At 40.9% G+C, this 27,221-nt stretch overlaps 1 protein-coding gene across 2 annotated transcripts in view; it reads left to right on the top strand.

Moving 5' to 3' along the window:
* LOC139747028 (uncharacterized) overlaps positions 1–27,221 on the top strand; it is a 585,752-nt gene that overhangs the window by 349,991 nt on the left and 208,540 nt on the right. For both annotated transcript variants that reach the window (XM_071658778.1, XM_071658771.1), the window contains 4 exons: positions 4,850–5,437; positions 8,877–9,041; positions 22,166–22,382; positions 23,284–23,407. In XM_071658778.1, coding sequence (XP_071514879.1) covers positions 4,850–5,437; positions 8,877–9,041; positions 22,166–22,382; positions 23,284–23,407 — 1,094 coding nt within the window. The remainder of the gene's footprint in view (positions 1–4,849; positions 5,438–8,876; positions 9,042–22,165; positions 22,383–23,283; positions 23,408–27,221) is intronic.

Here is a 27,221-nt window from a genome sequence, read left to right as displayed (position 1 = left end):
CACATCCTCTACCACTTCTGAAACCACACTGCTCTTCCCCAATCTGATGCTCTGTACATGCCTTCACCCTCTCAATCAATACCCTCCCATATAATTTCCCAGGAATACTCAACAAACTTATACCTATGTAATTTGAGCACTCACTCTTATCCCCTTTGCCTTTGTACAATGGCACTATGCAAGCATTCCGCCAATCCTCAGGCACCTCACCATGAGTCATACATACATTAAATAACCTTACCAACCAGTCAATAATACAGTCACCCCCTTTTTTAATAAATTCCACTGCAATACCATCCAAACCTGCTGCCTTGCAGGCTTTCATCTTCCGCAAAGCTTTTACTACCTCCTCTCTGTTTACCAAATCATTTTCCCTAACCCTCTCACTTTGCACACCACCTCGACCAAAACACCCTATATCTGCCACTCTATCATCAAACACATTCAACAAACCTTCAAAATACTCATTCCATCTCCTTCTCACATCACCACTACTTGTTATCACCTCCCCATTTGCGCCCTTCACTGAAGTTCCCATTTGCTCCCTTGTCTTACGCACTTTATTTACCTCCTTCCAGAACATCTTTTCATTCTCCCTAAAATTTAATGATACTCTCTCACCCCAGCTCTCATTTGCCCTCTTCTTCACCTCTTGCACCTTTCTCTTGACCTCCTGTGTCTTTCTTTTATACATCTCCTACTCAATTGCATTTTTTCCCTGCAAAAATCGTCCAAATGCCTCTCTCTTCTCTTTCACAAATAATCTTACTTCTTCATCCCACCACTCACTACCCTTTCTAATCAACCCACCTCCCACTCTTCTCATGCCACAAGCATCTTTTGCGCAATCCATCACTGATTCCCTAAATACATCCCATTCCTCCCCCACTCCCCTTACTTCCATTGTTCTCACCTTTTTCCATTCTGTACTCAGTCTCTCCAGGTACTTCCTCACACAGGTCTCCTTCCCAAGCTCACTTACTCTCACCACCCTCTCCACCCCAACATTCTCTCTTCTTTTCTGAAAACCCATACAAATCTTCACCTTATCCTCCACAAGATAATGATCAGACATCCCTCCAGTTGCACCTCTCAGCACATTAACATCCAAAAGTCTCTCTTTTGCGCGCCTGTCAATTAACACATCATCCAATAACGCTCTCTGGCCATCTCTCCTACTTACATACGTATACTTATGTATATCTCGCTTTTTAAACCAGGTATTCCCAATCACCAGTCCTTTTTCAGCACATAAATCTACAAGCTCTTCACCATTTCCATTTACAACACCGAACACCCCATGTATACCAATTATTCCCTCAACTGCCACATAACTCACCTTTGCATTCAAATCACCCATCACTATAACCCAGTCTCGTGCATCCAAACCACTAACACACTCATTCAGCTGCTCCCAAAACACTTGCCTCTCATGATCTTTCTTCTCATGCCCAGGTGCATATGCACCAATAATCACCCATCTCTCTCCATCAACTTCCAGTTTTACCCATATTAATCGAGAATTTACTTTCTTACATTCTATCACATACTCTCACAACTCCTGTTTCAGGAGTAGTGCTACTCCTTCCCTTGCTCTTGTCCTCTCACTAACCCCTGACTTTACTCCCAAGACATTCCCAAACCACTCTTCCCCTTTACCCTTGAGCTTCGTTTCACTCAGAGCCAAAACATCCAGGTTCCTTTCCTGAAACATACTACCTATCTCTCCTTTTTTCACATCTTGGTTACATCCACACACATTTAGACACCCCAGTCTGAGCCTTGGAGGAGGATGAGCACTCCCCGTGTGACTCCTTCTTCTGTTTCCCATTTTAGAAAGTTAAAAAAATACAAGGAGGGGAGGATTTCTGGCCCCCCACTCCTGTCCCCTCTAGTCGCCTTCTACGACACGCGAGGAATGCGTGGGAAGTATTCTTTCACCCCTATCCCCAGGGATAATATATATATATATATATACATATAAATATACATACACATACATACGCACATATACACACACACACACATATACATATATATACATATGAAAAATGTAAGAAATAATTTAGAAAACTGAAACTTCTAGCTTGAAATGAAATGAAAAAAATGAATGTCACATAATGGTTCAACCTCTGGCTATGGAAACGGGAAATGTATAATTTATTTACACTAACGTCAATAGTAGTTCTCATCAATTTAACCACTGTAACAATAAGCTTCAATGTCTAAGCTACATTTTTTCTAATTTCACTATTTTCTTGTCAAAGCACCATGTATGAAAACTATCACTCCAGTAACACAACTATAAACATTTACTTCCCCTTTATATGTATATATATATATATATATATATATATATATATATATATATATATATATATATATATATAAAGTATATGTGTATATGTATATGTCTGTGTGTATATATATGTGTACATTGAGATGTTATATATTTTTTTTATTATACTTTGTCGCTGTCTCCCGCGTTTGCGAGGTAGCGCAAGGAAACAGACGAAAGAAATGGCCCAACCCCCCCCATACACATGTATATACATACGTCCACACACGCAAATATACATACCTACACAGCTTTCCATGGTTTACCCCAGACGCTTCACATGCCCCGATTCAATCCACTGACAGCACGTCAACCCCGGTATACCACATCACTCCAATTCACTCTATTCCTTGCCCTCCTTTCACCCTCCTGCATGTTCAGGCCCCAATCACACAAAATCTTTTTCACTCCTTCTTTCCACCTCCAATTTGGTCTCCCTCTTCTCCTCGTTCCCTCCACCTCCGACACATATATCCTCTTGGTCAATCTTTCCTCACTCATTCTCTCCATGTGCCCAAACCACTTCAAAACACCCTCTTCTGCTCTCTCAACCACGCTCTTTTTATTTCCACACATCTCTCTTACCCTTACGTTACTCACTCGATCAAACCACCTCACACCACACATTGTCCTCAAACATCTCATTTCCAGCACATCCATCCTCCTGCACACAACTCTATCCATAGCCCACGCCTCGCAACCATACAACATTGTTGGAACCACTATTCCTTCAAACATACCCATTTTTGCTTTCCGAGATAATGTTCTCGACTTCCACACATTCTTCAAGGCCCCCAGAATTTTCGCCCCCTCCCCCACCCTATGATCCACTTCCGCTTCCATGGTTCCATCCGCTGCTAGATCCACTCCCAGATATCTAAAACACTTCACTTCCTCCAGTTTTTCTCCATTCAAACTCACCTCCCAATTGACTTGACCCTCAACCCTACTGTACCTAATAACCTTGCTCTTATTCACATTTACTCTTAACTTTCTTCTTCCACACACTTTACCAAACTCAGTCACCAGCTTCTGCAGTTTCTCACATGAATCAGCCACCAGCGCTGTATCATCAGCGAACAACAACTGACTCACTTCCCAAGCTCTCTCATCCCCAACAGACTTCATACTTGCCCCTCTTTCCAAAACTCTTGCATTTACCTCCCTAACAACCCCATCTATAAACAAATTAAACAACCATGACATTGAGATGTATAGGTATGTATATTTGCGTGTGTGGACGTGTATGTATATACATGTGTATGTGGGCGGGTAGGCCAATTTTTCGTCTGTTTCCTTGCGCTACCTCGCTAACGCAGGAGACAGCGACAAAGCAAAATAAAATAATAAAACGTGTATGTGGGTGGGTTGGGCCATTCTTTCCTCTGTTTCCTTGTGCTACCTCACTAATGCGAGAGACAGTGATGAAGTATAATAGATAAGATAAATAAATATATGTATATGTCTGTGTATGTATATGTATGTGTATGTTGAAATGTATAGGTATGTATATGTGCATGTGTGGACGTTTATGTATATACATGTGTATGTGGGTGGGTTGGGCCCTTCTTTCGTCTGTTGCCTTGTGCTACCTTGCTAACATGGGAGACAGCGTCAAAGTATAATAGATAATAAATGAATATATGAGACACTGCTTTGATAGGTGTGACTTGTTAAAGACATATATGTTAAAGACATATATGACAGCTGGTTTGCAGGGTAGGCTGAATTAGTGGTAATGCTATGTTTTGGGGTCTGTGGTAACTCTTGATATGTTTTATTCATTTTCACTGCTTATAATTGTTTTACAGTTTGCTGCCAAATTGTTTGAGATTAATTGACACTCACTTTGTTTCGCTAATTTAGGCAATCCTTTTTCTTAAGTTTCCTTCTTGCATGAGTCACAGGTCTGAGCAAGCTATTGTTCATACATATTGTACATATCAAAGCATGAAAATGTCTCATACTCAGAATATCATCATCACTAGTGTAATGGATTATCAGAAGTACGGATTTACGTAGAGGAGAGTTTTGATCATGTCATGAAGTACGAGCAAAACAAAATTTTGAGTAAGGGCTCGTACTCTGGTTATATATATATATATATATATAACCATATATATATATATATATATATATATATATATATATATATATATTTATTTTATTCCTAGGGATAGGGGAGAAAGAATACTTCTCACGTATTCCCTGCGTGTCGTAGAAGGCGACTAAAAGGGGAGGGAGCGGGATGCTGGAAATCCTCCCCTCTCTTTTTTTTTTTAATTTTCCAAAAGAAGGAACAGAGAAGGGGGCCACGTGAGGGTATTCCCTCAAAGGCCCAGTCCTCTGTTCTTAACGCTACCTCGCTAATGCGGGAAATGGCGAATAGTTTGAAAAAAAAAAAAAAATGTATATATATATATATATATATATATATATATATATATATATATATATATATGTGTTTCATAATGATGGTTAAACTGAGTGGCATATTTTCTTTTCCTTTAGCTCCTTGACAAAAGGGATCAGGCAGGTTCAGCTCCAGTTTCTGATTCTGGAGGTGGAGGGATCAGTAGAGGAAGAAGAGGAAGGACTAGAGCTAGGAGAAGTGAAGAAGAGGAGGAGGAAGAGGAAGATGAAGATGATGAAGAGGATGTGACAGCTGACACTCGCCCTTTGTATCCATTACATCACAATCTTTTAGCTACCCCACATATACGGGATGGCAAGGACAGCTCATCTCAAGTAACACAAAGCCTCTCATTCCCTCAGTACCTAAGCCAGCCAGGTGATGGGGAGGGCCATTCAACGGGTGTCACAAACCCAATTTATGGTCGGTTAGGAGACATTAGGGACCAAACAGGATCTTGGAGCTCCCATGCTCCAACACCAGGCGCAGAGCAACCCTCAGAACAACTAGTTTCAATTATGAGGGGAGCAGGGGCTGTAGATAGTAGTCCTTCCCACCCTCTCTTGCACTTAGACCGCACAAGTGATGAAAGACCTCAGTCTCAACCTCCAGATGATCATCACTGGGCACCTTTATCTTCCACTCATCCACTTCATCATCAAAATACGGATCTTCTCAATAACCAGGTCAGATATTTTGTAATATTTGTTGTATAGCACAAGAGTGATAGATTTAATATAATTGTTCAGTGAAGCTATTAGAGACACTTTGCAGTGGATGGCCTTTGTTTTTGCCTACGCCCCTGTGACATCCTTCTGACTTCCCTTTCTATATCAGTCAGAGGAAAGAGTAGGGTTTAAAAAGAACCAAAGAAATGAGGAGTGACAAAAATCACAAGATAGAGTACTGTGAAAGGAGTATAGGTAGATAACTAGTCCAAAGTCACTGGGACTGAGCAGTGTTCAAATCATGGATTTCCCAGATCTTATATGCAAGTAATGATTGCTCTGGTGGGCTAAGATTTATGTCCTTACAATTTGTAATGCTAACTTGTATTTTTGTATACCTTATGTATATTCAACACTTAAAAAGTGGCATTCTTGTATGGGTTCTGTCTGCTTAGTGAAAAGAATATATTTGAAATGATAGAGTTGAATGTAAGTGTATAAGAAGTACAAAAAAAATGCATAAAGATACTCAAAAACATCATTTGCTTACATTATTTTGGATTGTTGGTATACTGAAAGACTCAGTAAAGCCTGGCACTGAAGTGTCTGGAACATCATTCATCACTTCATAATAAGAATAGTAGTCATTCAGGTCTGCTTTTTGATTCCTACCAATTTTTGTCACACTTGATCGTGATTTCTTACATAGGGACAAAATAGTGAAGATATATAATATTTAAATACTTCCCTACACCATGGTGCCACTGTGGATCTCCATTACTTTAGTGATAAATAATTTGTAAGGAATAACTGAAAAAAGTGTGGCTTCTGTAAATGATAAAGAAATTATAAATTGATGGAGGAAGTGAAGTGTTTTAGATATCTGGGAGTGGACTTAGCAGCAGATGGAACCATGAAAGTGGAAGTGAGTCACAGGGTGGGGGTTGGGAGCAAAGGTTCTGGGAGCGATGAAGAAGGTGTGGAAGGTGAGAATGTTATCTCAGAGAGCAAAAATGGGTATGTTTGAAGGAATAGTGGCTCCAGCAATGTTATATGGTTGCGAGGCATGGGCTGTAAATAGGGTTGCGTGAAGGAGGGTGGATGTGCTGGAAATGAAATGTTTGAGGACAATATCTGGTGTGAGGTGGCTTGATCAAGTAAGTAATGAAAGGGTAAGAGAGATGTGTGGTAATAAAAATAGTGTGGTTGAGAGAGCAAAAGAGGATGTGTTGAAATGGTTTGGACACATGGAGAGAATGAGTGAGGAAAGATTGACAAAGAGGATATATGTCAGAGGTGGAGGGAACAAGCAGAAGTGGGAGACCAAATTGGAGGTGGAAGGATGGAGTGAAAAAGGTTTTGAGCGATCAGGGCCTGAACATACAGGAGGGTGAAAGGCGTGCAAGGAATTGAGTGAATTGGAACGGTGTTGTATATTGGGGTCGACTTGCTGTCAGTGGATTGAACCAGGGCATGTGAGGCGTTTGGGGTAAACCACGGAAAGGTCTGTGGGGCCTAGATGCGGAAAGGGAGCTATGGTTTCACTGCATTACACATGACAGCTAGACTGAATGTGAATAAATGTTGCCTTTTTTTTGTCTTTCCCTGGCTCTACCTCGCTGAAGGGGGATGCTGTTCCATGAGTGGTGGGATGGCGACGGGAATGGATGAAGGCAGCAAGTATGAATATGTAAATGTGTATACATGTATATGTTTGAATGGAGAAAAACTGGAGGAAGTGAAGTGTTTTAGATATCTGGGAGTGGATCTGGCAGCAGATGGAACCATGGAAGCGGAAGTGGATCATAGGGTGGGGGAGGGGGCAAAAATTCTGGGAGCCTTGAAGAATGTGTGGAAGTCGAGAACATTATCTCGGAAAGCAAAAATGGGTATGTTTGAAGGAATAGTGGTTCCAACAATGTTGTATGGTTGCGAGGCGTGGGCTATGGATAGAGTTGTGCGCAGGAGGATGGATGTGCTGGAAATGAGATGTTTTGAGGACAGTGTGTGGTGTGAGGTGGTTTGATCGAGTAAGTAACGTAAGGGTAAGAGAGATGTGTGGAAATAAAAAGAGCGTGGTTGAGAGAGCAGAAGAGGGTGTTTTGAAATGGTTTGGGCACATGGAGAGAATGAGTGAGGAAAGATTGACCAAGAGGATATATGTGTCGGAGGTGGAGGGAACGAGGAGAAGAGGGAGACCAAATTGGAGGTGGAAAGATGGAGTGAAAAAGATTTTGTGTGATCGGGGCCTGAACATGCAGGAGGGTGAAAGGAGGGCAAGGAATAGAGTGAATTGGATCGATGTGGTATACCGGGGTTGACGTGCTGTCAGTGAATTGAATCGGGGCATGTGAAGCGTCTGGGGTAAACCATGGAAAGCTGTGTAGGTATGTATATTTGCGTGTGTGGACGTATGTATATACATGTGTATGGGGGGGGGCTGGGCCATTTCTTTCGTCTGTTTCCTTGCGCTACCTCGCAAACGCGGGAGACAGCGACAAAGCAAAAAAAAAAAAAAAAAAATAAGTATATGTCTGTGTATGTATATGTATGATATGTTGAAATGTATATGTATGTATATGTGCGTGTACGGGTGTTTCTGTATGCATGTGTATATTTGTGGGTTAGACCATTCCTCGTTTGTTTCCTTGCACTACCTTGCTGATGCAGGAGACGGCGATTAAGTATAATAAATGAATATAGATGAATAATTTTTTGAAATTTGATTTCTTACAGAAATATTCATTTCATAAATGTTTAATCAAAACGAATTCTAGGTAAACTTTTCAGGAGCATTTTCTCAAGGAAGATGGTATTTCTATTTCAGTAATAATGCATTTTATCAAAAGAGATAAACATATTTGGCACTCCTATGGAGCAGTGTATATGAGATCCCCAGACCCTGAGTGGTGCAGACAGTCACCTGGCTTGATATCCTGAGAGTGTTAAATGTGTCTGTTTCGATTGCTTTTAAGTGGCAGATATGAATCAGCATCAGTCACAGTCAAAAGGCTAAAAACAAGGTTAATGTTCCTTCACAGTACCTCTTCGTCTCCTCTATTCCTGACTACACCATGTTGTAATCATTGGTCTTTCTTGCCCTTTCCACCACATAATCTCACCCACACCTCTCCAACATTTTCATTACTCTTCTTAGGCATTTCCCATTTTTTGTTTCACCTTACTATCAGGATATTACATGCACCTATTATACATAAGAAATTTTTCATTATCTTGATGGCATAGTTATTTTCAGTTTTATTTTATACTTTTATAAATACAAAAGAAAAGAAACATTTTTCTTGCACTTCTACTTCAGGCTGGAAGTAAAAGTCATAATGGGAATCCTTATGAATCTATCTTTCTAACCATCCCAAGCAGGGTGTTTTTATGATGGATTGGCTGTCTTACTGTAAAAACTAAATTGATAATATTTCAACCACATGCTTCTTTATAGGTTCCTCCTGGAACTAGAGCCAACAACTACTGGGATAATTTTCGCAGTTATTCCCGGCAAAATCTACTTTCTACAGCTACTAAGAGCAACACCAGTGACCTCCATCCAGTGTCCACTACCTCCACTTCTGTTGCAACACCCTGTGGTACTACAGTCCTACAGCAGGTATAGCAACCTCGTACCAATGTTCTTCATCAGTCATATGGCAGATTTTACATGGCTGGTGTAGTTATGTATTCTCTTTTCAATGAGGATATAAAGCTTCTTTCACTTTGTTACTATCTTTTTTGGACTAGATCTTAATAGTAGTCAGTCAGAGAGTGAGAAGCATTCTTTTGACTATCAAAGGAAACATGTAGAATAAAGTGTAAAGTATCATACTGTACATTGCAACAAAAACATACTAACATTACCTTTATGCTGTATGTCATTGCAGGGCAAATCTTTATTGAAGTACCTGGTCATACTAATTTATACAAGAGATTGCAACCTAGAATAGGCTGGTAGAAGAGAAGGTAAAGGCATATGTTAGATTGTTCAAAAGGAATGTACCAGTGGAAGTTCAGCACAGGAGGAGGGAAGACTATAAGATGTGTATGTGGAATGTTAAGAAGTTGATAGTAGAAAGCAAAGAAAGAATAGATGAAGAAAAGTTTAGGAAAAATAAGAAATTGTATTGGAAGGAGGTGAAAGAGGAAAAAGGTTGATGTAACAGTGGAAATGTGTATGTGGAATGTTAAGAAGTTGATAGTAGAAAGCAAAGAAAGAATAGATGAAGAAAAGTTTAGGAAAAATAAGAAATTGTATTGGAAGGAGGTGAAAGAGGAAAAAGGTTGATGTAACAGTGGAAATGTGTATGTGGAATGTTAAGAAGTTGATAGTAGAAAGCAAAGAAAGAATAGATGAAGAAAAGTTTAGGAAAAATAAGAAATTGTATTGGAAGGAGGTGAAAGAGGAAAGACGTTGATGTAACAGTGGAATTTGAATGTAAGAAGTAAGGAAGGCAAGTAGCTGAATCAAAAGAAGGAAGTGAAAAGAAGATGGAAAGAGCATTTTGAAGAACTGACAAATGTGGGAGATGAGGCAGCAGTTGTTACATACATGGGTATGGAAGATGAAAGGAAATGAATACATGTGCGGTGTTTATAGTGTGAAGGGAGGTAAAAAGCGCAATAATGAGGTTAAAAGTAGGAAAATCACCTGCTGTGGATGAGATTACAGCTGAAATGTTGAAATACGGAAATAGGATGATGAAGTGGATGCATTTGATGTGTGCTTTAGCATGGAGGCAGAAGGTTGTGCTAGAGGAGTGGATGAAAGCTATTGTTCCTTTTTAAAGAGAAAAGGATTTGAGGACATGTGTAGCAATTACAGGGAAATAAGTCTGGGTATTGGGAGGGTTACTGATGGCTTCATAGTCAGCTAGCTCTTCAGTGGTTGTCAAGTTGCACTCCTCTGACCCAGATATCTGTCTTCTTTCTGCTTCACCCACACATGGACTGCTATCATTTTGTCCACAGATATACAATATCTCCTTGTCACACAACACTTGACAACACTCAACTCACACAATCTTTGTAATTCTAGATTTACCTTGGGTGAGTGCTATGTTGTAGCCCTGCCTTTTGGCAAAATGGTAGGAGTAATTGACAGAAGTAGTAGTAGAAACTTAGGTAGAAGTAGTATGTTTGAACTTTAGACAGGAAAACTAAGTAACCACATTAGGTTAGAACATTAGGTTAGAACATTAGACAGGAAAATTGGGTAGCCACATTAAGTCTGCTAGACAGGAAAACTAGGTAGCCACATTAGGTAGAATTAGTATGTTTGAACATGAGACAGGAAAATTGAGTAGCCACATTATGTAGACATAGTTGATAGGAAAATTATGTAGACACATTGGGTAGAAGTAGTCAGTAGGAACTCTAGGTAAGAGGCTCTAGAAACACTGCGATAAAGTTGCCCTTTGCTAATGGCCTGTTAAAGGTGAGGCATTAAAGGCAAAGAAGAGGAACTGGAGATCACAAGTTATGGAGATTCTTTTGCTGTGGCCACCCCTTGAGGAAGTTCCTGGAGGGAACAGGTGTTAGGGAATTAGATAGGTAGAAAAATAGATAGCTAGATAGTAGAAAAAGTGTATGCAAGACTGTTGGTTGATAGTGATGGAAGTGACTAACTAGACAACAAGTGAGGAGAAGTAGGGGATGTGTGGATCGTATTTTTGTGGTGAGAAAGCATATGGCAGAGTCAAAGGAATACTTTATGAGAAGTGTTAAGGATACATGGGGTAGAGGTACAGCTATTGGATGGTGTGAAAGCCTTCCGAAGAGGAGAAGATGCATGTTTAAGAGTGGATGGAGAGTTGAGGGAAAGTTTCAATATCCATGTGGATGTGAGGCTGGGAAGTGAGATGTCATGGTGGCTTTTTATTATCTATATGGATGGAGTGAGGAGAGAGATGAAAGCAAAACTAGGGGTGCATGTAAGAAGAAGACCACTTGTGATGTGGAAAAATAGAGTAGAAGAATACTGGAGGGAGATAGATGGTAGAAGAATGTTTAGAATGGAGTATGTGAAGGAGGCATATAAGGAGAGGGATAAGTGGATACTCTTTTGCCTTGGCCACCCCTTTGATGGGAGTTCTTGGAGGGATTTGGCTACAGAGACTTAGATAGATACATAGAGTGATAGACGGAAAAGACTGGTTTTATTATTATTTTTTTATTATACTTTGTCGCTGTCTCCCGCGTTTGCGAGGTAGCGCAAGGAAACAGACGAAAGAAATGGCCCAACCCCCCCCCATACACATGTATATACATACGTCCACACACGCAAATATACATACCTACACAGCTTTCCATGATTTACCCCAGACGCTTCACATGCCTTGATTCAATCCACTGACAGCACGTCAACCCCGGTATACCACATCGCTCCACTTCACTCTATTCCTTGCCCTCCTTTCACCCTCCTGCATGTTCAGGCCCCGATCACACAAAATCTTTTTCACTCCATCTTTCCACCTCCAATTTGGTCTCCCTCTTCTCCTCGTTCCCTCCACCTCCGACACATATATCCTCTTGGTCAATCTTTCCTCACTCATTCTCTCCATGTGCCCAAACCACTTCAAAACACCCTCTTCTGCTCTCTCAACCACGCTCTTTTTATTTCCACACATCTCTCTTACCCTTACGTTACTCACTCGATCAAACCACCTCACACCCCACATTGTCCTCAAACATCTCATTTCCATCACATCCATCCTCCTGCACACAACTCTATCCATAGCCCACGCCTCGCAACCATACAACATTGTTGGAACCACTATTCCTTCAAACATACCCATTTTTGCTTTCCGAGATAATGTTCTCGACTTCCCACACATTCTTCAAGGCCCCCAGAATTTTCGCCCCCTCCCCCACCCTATGATCCACTTCCACTTCCATGGTTCCATCCGCTGCCAGATCCACTCCCAGATATCTAAAACACTTCACTTCCTCCAGTTTTTCTCCATTCAAACTCACCTCCCAGTTGACTTGACCCTCAACCCTACTGTACCTAATAACCTTGCTCTTATTCACATTTACTCTTAACTTTCTTCTTCCACACACTTTACCAAACTCAGTCACCAGCTTCTGCAGTTTCTCACATGAATCAGCCACCAGCGCTGTATCATCAGTGAACAACAACTGACTCACTTCCCAAGCTCTCTCATCCCCAACAGACTTCATACTTGCCCCTCTTTCCAAAACTCTTGCATTTACCTCCCTAACAACCCCATCCATAAACAAATTAAACAACCATGGAGACATCACACACTCCCGCCGCAAACCCACATTCACCGAGAACCAATCACCCTCCTCTCCCCCAACACGCACACACGCCCCACATCCTCGACAAAAACTCCCCACTGCTTCCAACAACTCTCCTCCCACACCATATATTCTCAACACCCTCTACTGGTATCATTGAATTTAGTATAAACAAGCATATGTTTATCCTCCCCTCTCATTTTTAATTTTTCAGAAGGAACAGAGAAGGGGGCCAAGTGAGGATTTCCCTCAAAGGCTCAGTCCTCTGTCCTTAACGCTACCTCACTAACATGGGAAATGGCAAATAATATATAAAAAAAAAAATTTTCCTTAGTATAAGGGGTTTCATTCTCAGCCAGTTTCACAGTCCTCTTTTGACATATCTGTACAGTGTTAAGTTTTGATGCATAAACAGCACAGATAACAGTATTATAACTAAATACTGTGGATAATATTTTCTTCATGCTTGTTCACTGTTTCCAGCATCAGTGAGGTAGTGCCAGGAACAATTGAAGAATAGCCACATTTGCTACACCCACTCCTTACCTGCCATATGTGATGCATCAAAATAAAATTTGATTAACAATATTACTGCTGCTAAGAACAGACTGATGAATAAGATATGGTGAACGATGAGGCTAAGATAGATTACAAATAAGTCTACTTGTGGGAATGGCAAAAAATCATAGGAAGTGTGACATCACATGGTGTTTATCAATAAACAATAAATAATGCATATTTACTGTACTGTCTAAAAGCATACAAAACTCTTCAAATCTTATTTAGTTTCTAATAAAAGGGGAAAACTGATCTGTTAAACATTACTGTGAGAAAAGAGGTAAACATTAGTAGTTATGCATATTATGATTTCTGATACTCTTGTCTGACCAAGAATATACAAACTTTTGATACATTTTTAAGATGATGGAAAATCCAAGATTTTTCCATAAATTCATTAAGTAAAATATCAGTTACAGACACTTTACCTCATTGTTTAGGGAAAAGGTAAAAAAATGAATGAAGACCATGAGGAGGTAAATGGCAGGCTTATCAGTTGATATCTTATCCAATGATGTCCACTGACCATCTATCCTTCTCACATATATATACTTGTGTTGTTTATATATGGTTGTTTAATATGTTTATGGATGGGGTTGTGAGGGAGGTGAATGCAAGAGTTTTGGAGAGAGGGGCAAGTATGCAGTCTCTTGTTGTTGAGAGGGCTTGGGAAATGAGTCAGTTATTGTTCGCTGATGATACAGCACTGGTGGCTGATTCAGGTGAGAAATGGCAGATGCTTGTGACTGAGTTTGCTAAAGTGTGTGAAAGAAGAAAGCTGAGGGTAAATGTGAATAAGAGCAAGGTTATTGGATACAGTAGGGTTGAGGGACAAGTCAACTGGGAGGTGAGTTTGAATGGAGAAAAACTGGAGGAAGTGAAGTGTTTAAGATATCTGGGAGTGGATTTGGCTGCAGATGGAACCATGGAAGTGGAAGTGAATCATAGGGTGGGGGAGGGGGTGAAAATCCTGGGAGCCTTGAAGAATGTGTGGAAGTCGAGAACATTATCTCAGAAAGCAAAAATGGGTATGTTTGAAGGAATAGTGGTTCCAACAATGTCATGTGTTTGCGAGGCATGGGCTATGGATAGGGTTGTGTGGAGGAGGGTGGATGTGTGGGAAATGAGATGTTTGAGGACAGTATGTGGTACGAGGTGGTTTGATCGAGTAAGTAATAATAGGGTAAGAGAGATGTGTGGTAATAAAAAGAGTGTGGTTGAGATAGCAGAATGGGTGTTTTGAAATGGTTTGGTCACATGGAGAGAATGAATGAGGAGAGATTGACCAAGAGGATATATGTGTCAGAGGTGGAGGGAACGAGGAAAGAGGGAGACCAAATTGGAGGTGGAAAGATGGAGTGAAAAAGATTTTGAGTGATTGGGGCCTGAACATGCAGGAGGGTGAAAGGCGGGCAAGGAATAGAGTGATTTGGAACGATGTGGTATACCTGGGTTGACGTGCTGTCAATGGATTGAACCAGGGCATGTGAAGTGTCTGGGGTAAATCATGGAAAGTTCTGTGGGGCCTGGATGTCGAAAGGGAGCTGCGCTTTCGATGCATCATTACATGACAGCTAGAGACTGAGTGTGAACGAATGTGGCCTTTGTTGTCTTTTCCTAGCGCTACCTTGTGCACATGAGGGGGAACGGGGGTTGTTATTTCATGTGTGGCGGGGTGGCGATGGGAATGAATAAAGGCAGACAGTATGAATTATGTACATGTGTATATATGTATATGTCTGTGTGTGTATATATGTGTATACATTGAGATGTATAGGTATGTATATTTGCGTGTCTGTGGACGTGTACGTATATACATGTGTATGTGGGTGGGTTGGGCCATTCTTTCATCTGTTTCCTTGCGCTACCTCGCTGACGCGGGAGACAGCGACAAAGCAAAATAAGTAAATAGATAAATAATATATGTATATATATATATATATTTGGTCTCCCACTTCTCCTCGTTCCCTCCACCTCTGACACATATATCCTCTTGGTCAATCTTTCCTCACTCATTCTCTCCATGTGCCCAAACCATTTCAAAACACCCTCTTCTGCTCTCTCAACCACGCTCTTTTTATTTCCACACATCTCTCTTACCCTTACGTTACTTACTCGATCAAACCACCTCACACCACACATTGTCCTCAACCATCTCATTTCCAGCACATCCATCCTCCTGCGCACAACTCTATCCATAGCCCACACCTCGCAACCATACAACATTGTTGAAACCACTATTCCTTCAAACATACCCATTTTTGCTTTCCGAGATAATGTTCTCAACTTCCACACATTCTTCAAGGCTCCCAGAATTTTCGCCCCCTCCCCCACCCTATGATCCACTTCCGCTTCCATGGTTCCATCCATTGCCAGATCCACTCCCAGATATCTAAAACACTTTACTTCCTTCAGTTTTTCTCCATTCAAACTTACCTCCCAATTGACTTGACCCTCAACCCTACTGTACCTAATAACCTTGCTCTTATTCACATTTACTCGTAACTTTCTTCTTTCACACACTTTACCAAACTCAGTCACCAGCTTCTGCAGTTTCTCACATGAATCAGCCACCAGCGCTGTATCATCAGCGAACAACAACTGACTCACTTCCCAAGCTCTCTCATCCCCAACAGACTTCATACATGCCCCTCTTTCCAAAACTCTTGCATTCACCTCCCTAACAACCCCATCCATAAACAAATTAAACAACCATGGAGACATCACACACCCCTGCCGCAAACCTACATTCACTGAGAACCAATCACTTTCCTTTCTTCCTACACGTACACATGCCTTACAACCTCGATAAAAACTTTTCACTGCTTCTAACAACTTGCCTCCCACACCATATATTCTTAATACCTTCCACAGAGCATCTCTATCAACTCTATCATATGCCTTCTCCAGATCCATAAATGCTACATACATATCCACTTGTTTTTCTAAGTATTTCTCATATATATATATATATATATATATATATATATATATATATATATATATATATATATATATATATATATATATGTATATATATATATATATATATATATATATATATATATATATATATATATATATACATGTGTATACATATATATATATATATATATATATATATATATATATATATATATATATATATATATATATATATATATATATAGCCAGAGGTTGAACCATTATGTGACATTCATTTTTTTCATTCATTTCAAGCTAGAAGTTTCAGTTTTCTAAATTGTTTCGTACATTTTTCATATGTATATATATGTATGTGTGTGTGTGTGTATATGTGCGTATGTATGTATATGTGTGTGTATGTGTATATGTATATATATATGTATATTATCCCTGGGGATAGGGGTGAAAGAATACTTCCCACGTATTCCTCGCGTGTCGTAGAAAGCGACTAGAGGGGACGGGAGCGGGGGGCCAGAAATCCTCCCCTCCTTGTATTAACTTTCTAAAATGGGAAACAGAAGAAGGAGTCACGCGGGGAGTGCTCATCCTCCTCGAAGGCTCAGAGTGGGGTGCCTAAATGTGTGTGGATGTAACCAAGATGTGAAAAAAGGAGAGATAGGTAGTATGTTTGAGGAAAGGAACCTGGATGTTTTGGCTCTGAGTGAAACGAAGCTCAAGGGTAAAGGGGAAGAGTGGTTTGGGAATGTCTGGGGAGTAAAGTCAGGGGTTAGTGAGAGGACAAGAGCAAAGGAAGGAGTAGCAATACTCCTGAAACAGGAGTTTTGGGAGTATGTGATAGAGTGTAAGAAAGTAAATTCTCGATTAATATGGGTAAAACTGAAAGTTGATGAGGAGAGGTGGGTGATTATTGGTGCATATGCACCTGGGCATGAGAAGAAAGATCAAGAGAGGCAAGTGTTTTGGGAGCAGCTGAATGAGTGTGTTAGTGGTTTTGATGCACGAGACCGGGTTATAGTGATGGGTGATTTGAATGCAAAGGTGAGTAATGTGGCAGTTGAGGGAATAATTGGTATACATGGGGTGTTCAGTGTTGTAAATGGAAATGGTGAAGAGCTTGTAGATTTATGTGCTGAAAAAGGACTGATGATTGGGAATACCTGGTTTAAAAAGCGAGATATACATAAGTATACTTATGTAAGTAGGAGAGATGGCCAGAGAGCGTTATTGGATTACGTGTTAATTGACAGGCGTGCGAAAGAGAGACTTTTGGATGTTAATGTGCTGAGAGGTGCAACTGGAGGGATGTCTGATCATTATCTTGTGGAGGCTAAGGTGAAGATTTCTATGGGTTTTCAGAAAAGAAGAGTGGATGTTGGGGTGAAGAGGGTGGTGAGAGTAAGTGAGCTTGAGAAGGAGACCTGTGTGAGGAAGTACCAGGAGAGACTGAGTACAGAATGGAAAAAGGTGAGAACAATGGAAGTAAGGGGAGTGGGGGAGGAATGGGATGTATTTAGGGAATCAGTGATGGATTGCGCAAAAGATGCCTGTGGCATGAGAAGAGTGGGAGGTGGGTTGATTAGAAAGGGTAGTGAGTGGTGGGATGAAGAAGTAAGAGTATTAGTGAAAGAGAAGAGAGAGGCATTTGGACGATTTTTGCAGGGAAAAAATGCAATTGAGTGGGAGATGTATAAAAGAAAGAGACAGGAGGTCAAGAGAAAGGTGCAAGAGGTGAAAAAAAGGGCAAATGAGAGTTGGGGTGAGAGAGTATCATTAAATTTTAGGGAGAATAAAAAGATGTTCTGGAAGGAGGTAAATAAAGTGCGTAAGAGAAGGGAGCAAATGGGAACTTCAGTGAAGGGCGCAAATGGGGAGGTGATAACAAGTAGTGGTGATGTGAGAAGGAGATGGAGTGAGTATTTTGAAGGTTTGTTGAATGTGCTTGATGATAGAGTGGCAGATATAGGGTGTTTTGGTCGAGGTGGTGTGCAAAGTGAGAGGGTTAGGGAAAATGATTTGGTAAACAGAGAAGAGGTAGTGAAAGCTTTGCGGAAGATGAAAGCCGGCAAGGCAGCAGGTTTGGATGGTATTGCAGTGGAATTTATTAAAAAAGGGGGTGACTGTATTGTTGACTGGTTGGTAAGGTTATTTAATGTATGTATGACTCATGGTGAGGTGCCTGAGGATTGGCGGAATGCGTGCATAGTGCCATTGTACAAAGGCAAAGGGGATAAGAGTGAGTGCTCAAATTACAGAGGTATAAGTTTGTTGAGTATTCCTGGTAAATTATATGGGAGGGTATTGATTGAGAGGGTGAAGGCATGTACAGAGCATCAGATTGGGGAAGAGCAGTGTGGTTTCAGAAGTGGTAGAGGATGTTTGGATCAGGTGTTTGCTTTGAAGAATGTATGTGAGAAATACTTAGAAAAGCAAATGGATTTGTATGTAGCATTTATGGATCTGGAGAAGGCATTTGATAGAGTTGATAGAGATGCTCTGTGGAAGGTATTAAGAATATATGGTGTGGGAGGAAAGTTGTTAGAAGCAGTGAAAAGTTTTTATCGAGGATGTAAGGCATGTGTACGTGTAGGAAGAGAGGAAAGTGATTGGTTCTCAGTGAATGTAGGTTTGCGGCAGGGGTGTGTGATGTCTCCATGGTTGTTTAATTTGTTTATGGATGGGGTTGTTAGGGAGGTGAATGCATGAGTTTTGGAAAGAGGGGCAAGTATGAAGTCTGTTGGGGATGAGAGAACTTGGGAAGTGAGTCAGTTGTTGTTCGCTGACGATACAGCGCTGGTGGCTGATTCATGTGAGAAACTGCAGAAGCTGGTGACTGAGTTTGGTAAAGTGTGTGGAAGAAGAAAGTTAAGAGTAAATGTGAATAAGAGCAAGGTTATTAGGTACAGTAGGGTTGAGGGTCAAGTCAATTGGGAGGTAAGTTTGAATGGAGAAAAACTGGAGGAAGTGAAGTGTTTTAGATATCTGGGAGTGGATCTGGCAGCGGATGGAACCATGGAAGCGGAAGTGGATCATAGGGTGGGGGAGGGGGCGAAAATTCTGGGGGCCTTGAAGAATGTGTGGAAGTCGAGAACATTATCTCGGAAAGCAAAAATGGGTATGTTTGAAGGAATAGTGGTTCCAACAATGTTGTATGGTTGCGAGGCGTGGGCTATGGATAGAGTTGTGCGCAGGAGGATGGATGTGCTGGAAATGAGATGTTTGAGGACAATGTGTGGTGTGAGGTGGTTTGATCGAGTAAGTAACGTAAGGGTAAGAGAGATGTGTGGAAATAAAAAGAGCATGGTTGAGAGAGCAGAAGAGGGTGTTTTGAAGTGGTTTGGGCACATGGAGAGGATGAGTGAGGAAACATTGACCAAGAGGATATATGTGTCGGAGGTGGAGGGAACGAGGAGAAGAGGGAGACCAAATTGGAGGTGGAAAGATGGAGTGAAAAAGATTTTGTGTGATCAGGGCCTGAACATGCAGGAGGGTGAAAGGAGGGCAAGGAATAGAGTGAATTGGAACGATGTGGTATACCGGGGTTGACGTGCTGTCAGTGGATTGAATGAAGGCATGTGAAGCGTCTGGGGTAAGCCATGGAAAGCTGTGTAGGTATGTATATTTGCGTGTGTGGACGTATGTATATACATGTGTATGGGGGGGGGGGGGTTGGGCCATTTCTTTCGTCTGTTTCCTTGCGCTACCTCGCAAACGCGGGAGACAGCGACAAAGTATAATATAAATATATATATATATATATATATATGGTTTCAGAAGTGGTAGAGGATGTGTGGATCAGGTGTTTGCTTTGAAGAATGTATGTGAGAAATACTTAGAAAAGCAAATGGATTTGTATGTAGCATTTATGGATCTGGAGAAGGCATATGATAGAGTTGATAGAGATGCTCTGTGGAAGGTATTAAGAATATATGGTGTGGGAGGAAAGTTGTTAGAAGCAGTGAAAAGTTTTTATCGAGGATGTAAGGCATGTGTACGTGTAGGAAGAGAGGAAAGTGATTGGTTCTCAGTGAATGTAGGTTTGCGACAGGGGTGTGTGATGTCTCCATGGTTGTTTAATTTGTTTATGGATGGGGTTGTTAGGGAGGTGAATGCAAGAGTTTTGGAAAGAGGGGCAAGTATGAAGTCTGTTGGGGATGAGAGAGCTTGGGAAGTGAGTCAGTTGTTGTTCGCTGATGATACAGCGCTGGTGGCTGATTCATGTGAGAAACTGCAGAAGCTGGTGACTGAGTTTGGTAAAGTGTGTTAAAGAAGAAAGTTAAGAGTAAATGTGAATAAGAGCAAGGTTATTAGGTACAGTAGGGTTGAGAGTCAATTCAATTGGGAGGTGAGTTTGAATGGAGAAAAACTGGAGGAAGTGAAGTGTTTTAGATATCTGGGAGTGGATCTGGCAGCGGATGGAACCATGGAAGCGGAAGTGGATCATAGGGTGGAGGAGGGGGTGAAAATTCTGGGAGCCTTGAAGAATGTGTGGAAGTCGAGAACATTATCTCGGAAAGCAAAAATGGGTATGTTTGAAGGAATAGTGGTTCCAACAATGTTGTATGGTTGCAAGGCGTGGGCTATGGATAGAGTTGTGCGCAGGAGGATGGATGTGCTGGAAATGAGATGTTTGAGGACAATGTGTGGTGTGAGGTGGTTTGATCGAGTAAGTAACGTAAGGGTAAGAGAGATGTGTGGAAATAAAAAGAGCGTGGTTGAGAGAGCAGAAGAGGGTGTTTTGAAATGGTTTGGTCACATGGAGAGAATGAGTGAGGAAAGATTGACCAAGAGGATATATGTGTCGGAGGTGGAGGGAACGAGGAGAAGAGGGAGACCAAATTGGAGGTGGAAAGATGGAGTGAAAAAGATTTTGTGTGATCGGGGCCTGAACATGCAGGAGGGTGAAAGGAGGGCAAAGAATAGAGTGAATTGGAGCGATGTGGTATACCGGGGTTGACGTGCTGTCAGTGGATTGAATCAGGGCATGTGTATGGGGGTGGGTTGGGCCATTTTTTTCGTCTGTTTCCTTGCGCTACCTCGCAAACGCGGGAGACAGCGGGGGAAAAAAAAAAAAAAATATAAATGCTCATACACAGACATGTATACACATGTATATATTCATATTTGCCTGCCTTCATCCATCCCCATCGTACCCTGCCACACAGGAAATAGCATTACTTCTACCCGCTTCAGCAAGGTAGCACCAGGAAAAAAAAAAAAAAAGGCTACATCCATTCACACTCAGTCTCTAGCTGTCATATGTAATGCACTGAAACCACAGCTCCCTATCCACATCTGGGCCCCATAGACCTTTCCATGGTTTACCCCAGATGCTTCACATGATGTGGTTCAGTCCATTGACAGCACATGTCCCCAGTTTACCATATCGTTCCAATTCACCGTATTCTTTATACTTAATTGCTGTTTCCTGTATCAGCGAGGTAGTGCCAGGAAACAGACTAAGAATATATAGCTCATAGCTTTCTGTATGTACTTGATCCAGGTCATTGGCCATTGGATTGTAAATCTCCCTCCCTGTGTAGCACTAGAAAGTAATCATAGTTTTGGTCTATGGTACATGCATGCGGTGCAAGGCTCACGATATTGATACTTCTTCTGGTTGGTGGATAAATGTGTATTGACATTGGTTTGGGTAAAGCAGCACAGCTTTGACTGATTTAGCTAGTATATTATAGCTTATAACCAGACTACAGGTAACTCAGTGGTGTCCAGGTACATGGCCCTCACTGGGAGCTTGGTGAGCCATTTTTTTTTAAGAAATTATGTTTTGTTGGAATAGCTGTTACACCAGTGACCTCCAGATTATTAGTTATACTGTAATGTTTGTGCGAGGCTATTGATGTGCTACATAGTGGTTATTGATGTGCTACATAGTATGAAAAAAGACAGTAAGATAATTCTTAATGTTTATGTGTACTTTTTATGCTTTCATAGTCTGATGTTAACCAAAATTGTTCTGTTAACTGTAATTTGCAGTCAAGAGAAGGGAGTCGAGTAGAGGATAAGCACTTCAATGTTGCAGTAAGCCACAACAACAACAGCACTAGTGGTGGTGGTGCACGAGCCCGGGTACCAAACCCTCATATTAATAATCCCAGGAGTACAAACCCCAGAGTCAGGAACCCTGTGTCCTCAAACCCTCAGCAAATCCTTGGACAGAACAAACACAAGACAAACAATCGCAACAAGCAAGGTTGGTAATTTTCCATTTTTATCATATTTCATCACAGATATGTTCTCTTAAAATAGGATGGTAAGGCTGTTCGTTTTCTGCCCAGACTAAGTCAAGGGCACTTTGAGAAATGTGTGGAAAGAGAGATCACTATCTTTAAGGGCTGAGATGGAGATGCTTGACAGTGTTGTATTCCCATCAATGCTGTATAGTTGCTAGGCATAGGCCTTAGGCAAAAAATGTACAAAAAGAGAGTGGATGTAAATAAAAATGAATTGTTTGAGGACAGTGTGTGATGTAAGGACAATTGATTGAATAAGAAATGATGAGATAAGAGATAGGTGTGGTAGTAAGAAGAGCATGAATGGGAGATAGTTTGAAGGTCTAGGGCTTGAACATGCAGGAGGGTGCAAGACATTCAAGGGATAGAGTGAACATGAGTAAAATGGTATACAAGGAATGACATATTGTTAACGTATTGAAGCAGGGTACATGAAGCATTCAGGGAAAACCATGGGAAGGTCAGTAGGGCCTTTTTTGTGGATAGGAGGCTCTGGTTTCAGTGCATTATAAAGGAGAGCCAGAGCATGGATTTGAATGAATTAGGTCATTTCTCTGTCAGTTCTTGGTGCTGCCTCACTAACATGGGACATAGCAAACTCATGTGAAAAAGATTATTTATATGTATACTCCTTAGAGATATATAGTTACTGGCCCATACACATATGCTTTTCTTTTAAGTTCTTTTCCCTTAGAACATATATTTTGTAACAGAATTATCATTCTTTCAGAAGTTCATAAGTAAGTTACTGTGCTATGGAAATGTTCAGATTCATCTAGTGATACTTAGATTCATGAATATTTAGTGTGATGGTGAATCTAGAACAGTGTAAGAATATCTCTATGATATACATTTTTATAGGTGGATGGTGGCTACAGGGCTCTGGGTCAAATGTTCCAGGTATGAACAGTGATGAAGGTGCAAGGAATACCAGAGACTATGGTTATGTCAACTACAACTCAATGCGTGGAAATGGTAATGACAGGTATGCTGCTATCTCTGTTTGTAGTGGTATTGGAGGACAAAAGTTATTTCACTGGATAACATTTCTAATCAAATATCTTTCTTGATTTATGATTGAACAGTCCCTTTAATCATATCATAATGCAGAGATGGATGATTTTCAAATTTTCTTTACAGTGTGTGTGTGCAGTGTATTTTATGGTTAGCTGTTTCTTATATTTGAAGCTAAATGGTGTTTTCAGAATCTTGGCATAGGTTTTTCTACAGATTTAGGAACCCAGCCTGTGAGTTCTTTAGGTAAAAGCAGAAATACACAGCCCAGTGAGTTTCATGATCAGACGTCTTATTGTTGTTGAAATGTATTAAGAGTCTACCAACACCTGTGGAGTACATTTTCTGTTATATCAAATTTGCTCTCGTAAAACTTGAAGCATTTAATTTTTTCTCATTTTATTCAGTAGTGTTAACATCATTATACTTACATTGCCTTTCTTTTCACACAATAGATGTCATCTGTCCTTATTTGTAGCATCTTTCAGTTTGAATAAAACCTCTTCAGTGCTTGTTCCTTTTCATTTTTTTCCATGTATTCTTTTCTATGTTTCTTCAGTCTGTCATGATTTTTTCCCTAACATTTTCTTTTATCATACAGCTTTCCCCTTGGGAAATTGTTTCAGTTCACACTCTTTTTTGCATAGGACCATTTCATTTACTTACCTCTCAACAACTTAGTATAAAACATAGGCTGTAATGCTACTTTTAACAACTCTTATTGTCTTGTACAGTGTTTCACTGTTTAGAAGTGTAGCTTATGTAGAATCTTCTACATGCATCAATGACTCACACAGTACCATGCACTTGTGGATGGTGACACCTCTAATAATTATGTACTCTTTAGCCTTTTTGCTGTGTAATTAAGTTCAGGCGAAGGTGAAGATTTGTAGGGATTATCAGAAAAGAAGAGAGAATGTTGGGGTGAAGAGAGTGGTGAGAGTGAGCTTGGGAAGGAGACTTGTGTGAGGAAGTACCAGGAGAGACTGAGTACAGAATGGAAAAAGGTGAGAACAAAGGAGAGAAGGGGAGTGGGGGAGGAATGGTATGTATTTAGGGAAGCAGTGATGGCTTGTGCAAAAGATGCTTGTGGCATGAGAAGCATGGGAGGTGGGTTGATTAGAAAGGGTAGTGAGTGGTGGGATGAAGAAGTAAGATTATTAGTGAAAGAGAAGAGAGAGGCATTTGGACGATTTTTGCAGGGAAAAGATGCAAATGAGTGGGAGATGTATAAAAGAAAGAGGCAGAAGGTTGGAAGAAAGGTGCAAGAGGTGAAAAGGAGGGCAAGTGAGAGTTGGAGTGAGAGAGTATCATTAAATTTTAGGGAGAATAAAAAGATGTTCTGGAAGGAGGTAAATAAAGTGTGTAAGACAAGGGAGCAAATGGGAACTTCAGTGAAGGGGGCTAATGGGGAGATGATAACAAGTAGTGGTGATGTGAGAAGGAGATGGAGTGAGTATTTTGAAGGTTTGTTGAATGTGTTTGATGATAGAGTGGCGGATGTAGGATGTTTTGGTCGAGGTGGTGTGCAAAGTGAGAGGGTTAGGGAAAATGATTTGGTAAACAGAGAAGAGGTAGTAAAAGCTTTGCGGAAGATGAAAGCTGGCAAGGCAGCAGGTTTGGATGGTATTGCAGTGGAATCTATTAAAAAAGGGGGTGACTGTATTGTTGACTGGTTGGTAAGGTTATTTAATGTATGTATGATTGATGGTGAGGTGCCTGAGGATTGGCAGAATGCTTGCATAGTGCCATTGTACAAAGGCATAGGGGATACGAGTGAGTGCTCAAATTACAGAGGTATAAGTTTGTTGAGTATTCCCGGGTAATTATATGAGAGGGTATTGATTGAGAGGGTGAAGGCATGTACAGAGCATCAGATTGGGGAAGAGCAGTGTGGTTTCAAAAGTGGCAGAGGATGTGTGGATCAGGTGTTTGCTGTGAAGAATGTATGTGAGAAATATTTGGAAAAGCAAATGGATTTGTATGTAGCATTTATGGATCTGGAGAAGGCATATGATAGAGTTGATAGAGATGCTCTGTGGAAGGTACTAAGAATATATGGTGTGGGAGGCAAGTTGTTCGAAGCAGTGAAAAGTTTTTATCGAAGATGTAAGGCATTTGTACGTGTAGGAAGAGAGGAAAGTGATTGGTTCTCAGTGAATGTAAGTTTGCGGCAGGGGTGTGTGATGTCTCCATGGTTGTTTAATTTGTTTATGGATGGGGTTGTTAGGGCGGTGAGTGCAAGAGTTTTGGAAAGAGGGGCAAGTATGCAGTCTGTTGTGGATGAGAGAGCTTGGGAAGTGAGTCAGTTGTTGTTCGCTGATGATACAGCGCTGGTGGCTGATTCATGTGAGAAACTGCAGAAGCTGGTGACTGAGTTTGGTAAAGTGTGTGAGAGAAGAAAGTTAAGAGTAAATGTGAATAAGGGCAAGGTTATTAGGTACAGTAGGGTTGAGGGTCAAGTCAATTGGGAGGTAAGTTTGAATGGAGAAAAGCTGGAGGAAGTAAAGTGTTTTAGATATCTGGGAGTGGATCTGGCAGCGGATGGAACCATGGAAGTGGAAGTGAATCATAGGGTGGAGGAGGGGGTGAAAATTCTGGGAGCCTTGAAGAAAGTGTGGAAGTCGAGAACATTATCTCGGAAAGCAAAAATGGGTATGTTTGAAGGAATAGTGGTTCCAACAATGTTGTATGGTTGCGAGGCGTGGGCTATGGATAGAGTTGTGCGCAGGAGGGTGGGTATGCTGGAAATGAGATGTTTGAGGACGATATGTGGTGTGAGGTGGTTTGATCGAGTAAGTAATGTAAGGGTAAGAGAGATGTATGGATATAAAAAGAGTGTGGTTGAGAGAGCAGAAGAGGGTGTTTTGAAATGGTTTGGTCACATGGAAAGAATGAGTGAGGAAAGATTGACCAAGAGGATATATGTGTCAGAGGTGGAGGGAACGAGGAGAAGTGGGAGACCAAATTGGAGGTGGAAAGATGGAGTGAAAAAGATTTTGAATGATCAGGGCCTGAACATGCAGGAGGGTGAAAGACGTGGAAGGAATAGAGTGAATTGGAACGATGTGGTATACTGGTGTTGACGTGCTGTCAATGGATTGAACCAGGGCATGTGAGCATCTGGGGTAAACCATGGAAAGTTTCTGTGGGGCCTGGATGTGGAAAGGGAGCTGTGGTTTCGGTGCATTATTACATGACAGCTAGAGACTGAGTGTGAATGAATGGGGCCTTTGTTGTCTTTCCTAGCGCTACCTCGCACACATGAGGGGGGAGGGGATGTTATTCCATGTGTGGCAGGGTGGCGATGGGGATAAATATAGGCAGACAGTATGAATTATGTACATGAGTATATATGTATATGTCTGTGTGTGTGTATATATGTGTACATTGAGATGTATAGGTATGTATGTTTGCATGTGTGGATGTGTATGTATATACATGTGTATGTGGGTGGGTTGGGCCATTCTTTTGTCTGTTTCCTTGCGCTACTTCGCTAACGCGGGAGACAGCGACAAAGCAAAATAAAAAAAAGTAAATAATAATTAAGTTCAGATTGGTTCCCAAAGTGTTAATTATCCACCAAAAAATTTGATTATTAATTGAACACTTTTCCAATATGACATATTTTTATGATTTGGCATTGAAATTCCTTTAAATCCATACTGGCCAAAGAAAAAGGATTTTCATCTAAACTGAATGAAAGACATTGCCACTGTCCTCGATCTAAAAACTGTTACTCATTGGTACATATGTCTTTCACACCATTCAAATGTAGTCAAAAT

Source organism: Panulirus ornatus, chromosome 5 (genome assembly GCF_036320965.1).
Source record: "Panulirus ornatus isolate Po-2019 chromosome 5, ASM3632096v1, whole genome shotgun sequence".
NCBI classification, from domain to species: Eukaryota; Metazoa; Arthropoda; class Malacostraca; order Decapoda; family Palinuridae; genus Panulirus; species Panulirus ornatus.
The sequence above is the reverse complement of the archived record's forward strand: the minus strand, read 5'-3'. Positions and strand labels throughout refer to the sequence as shown.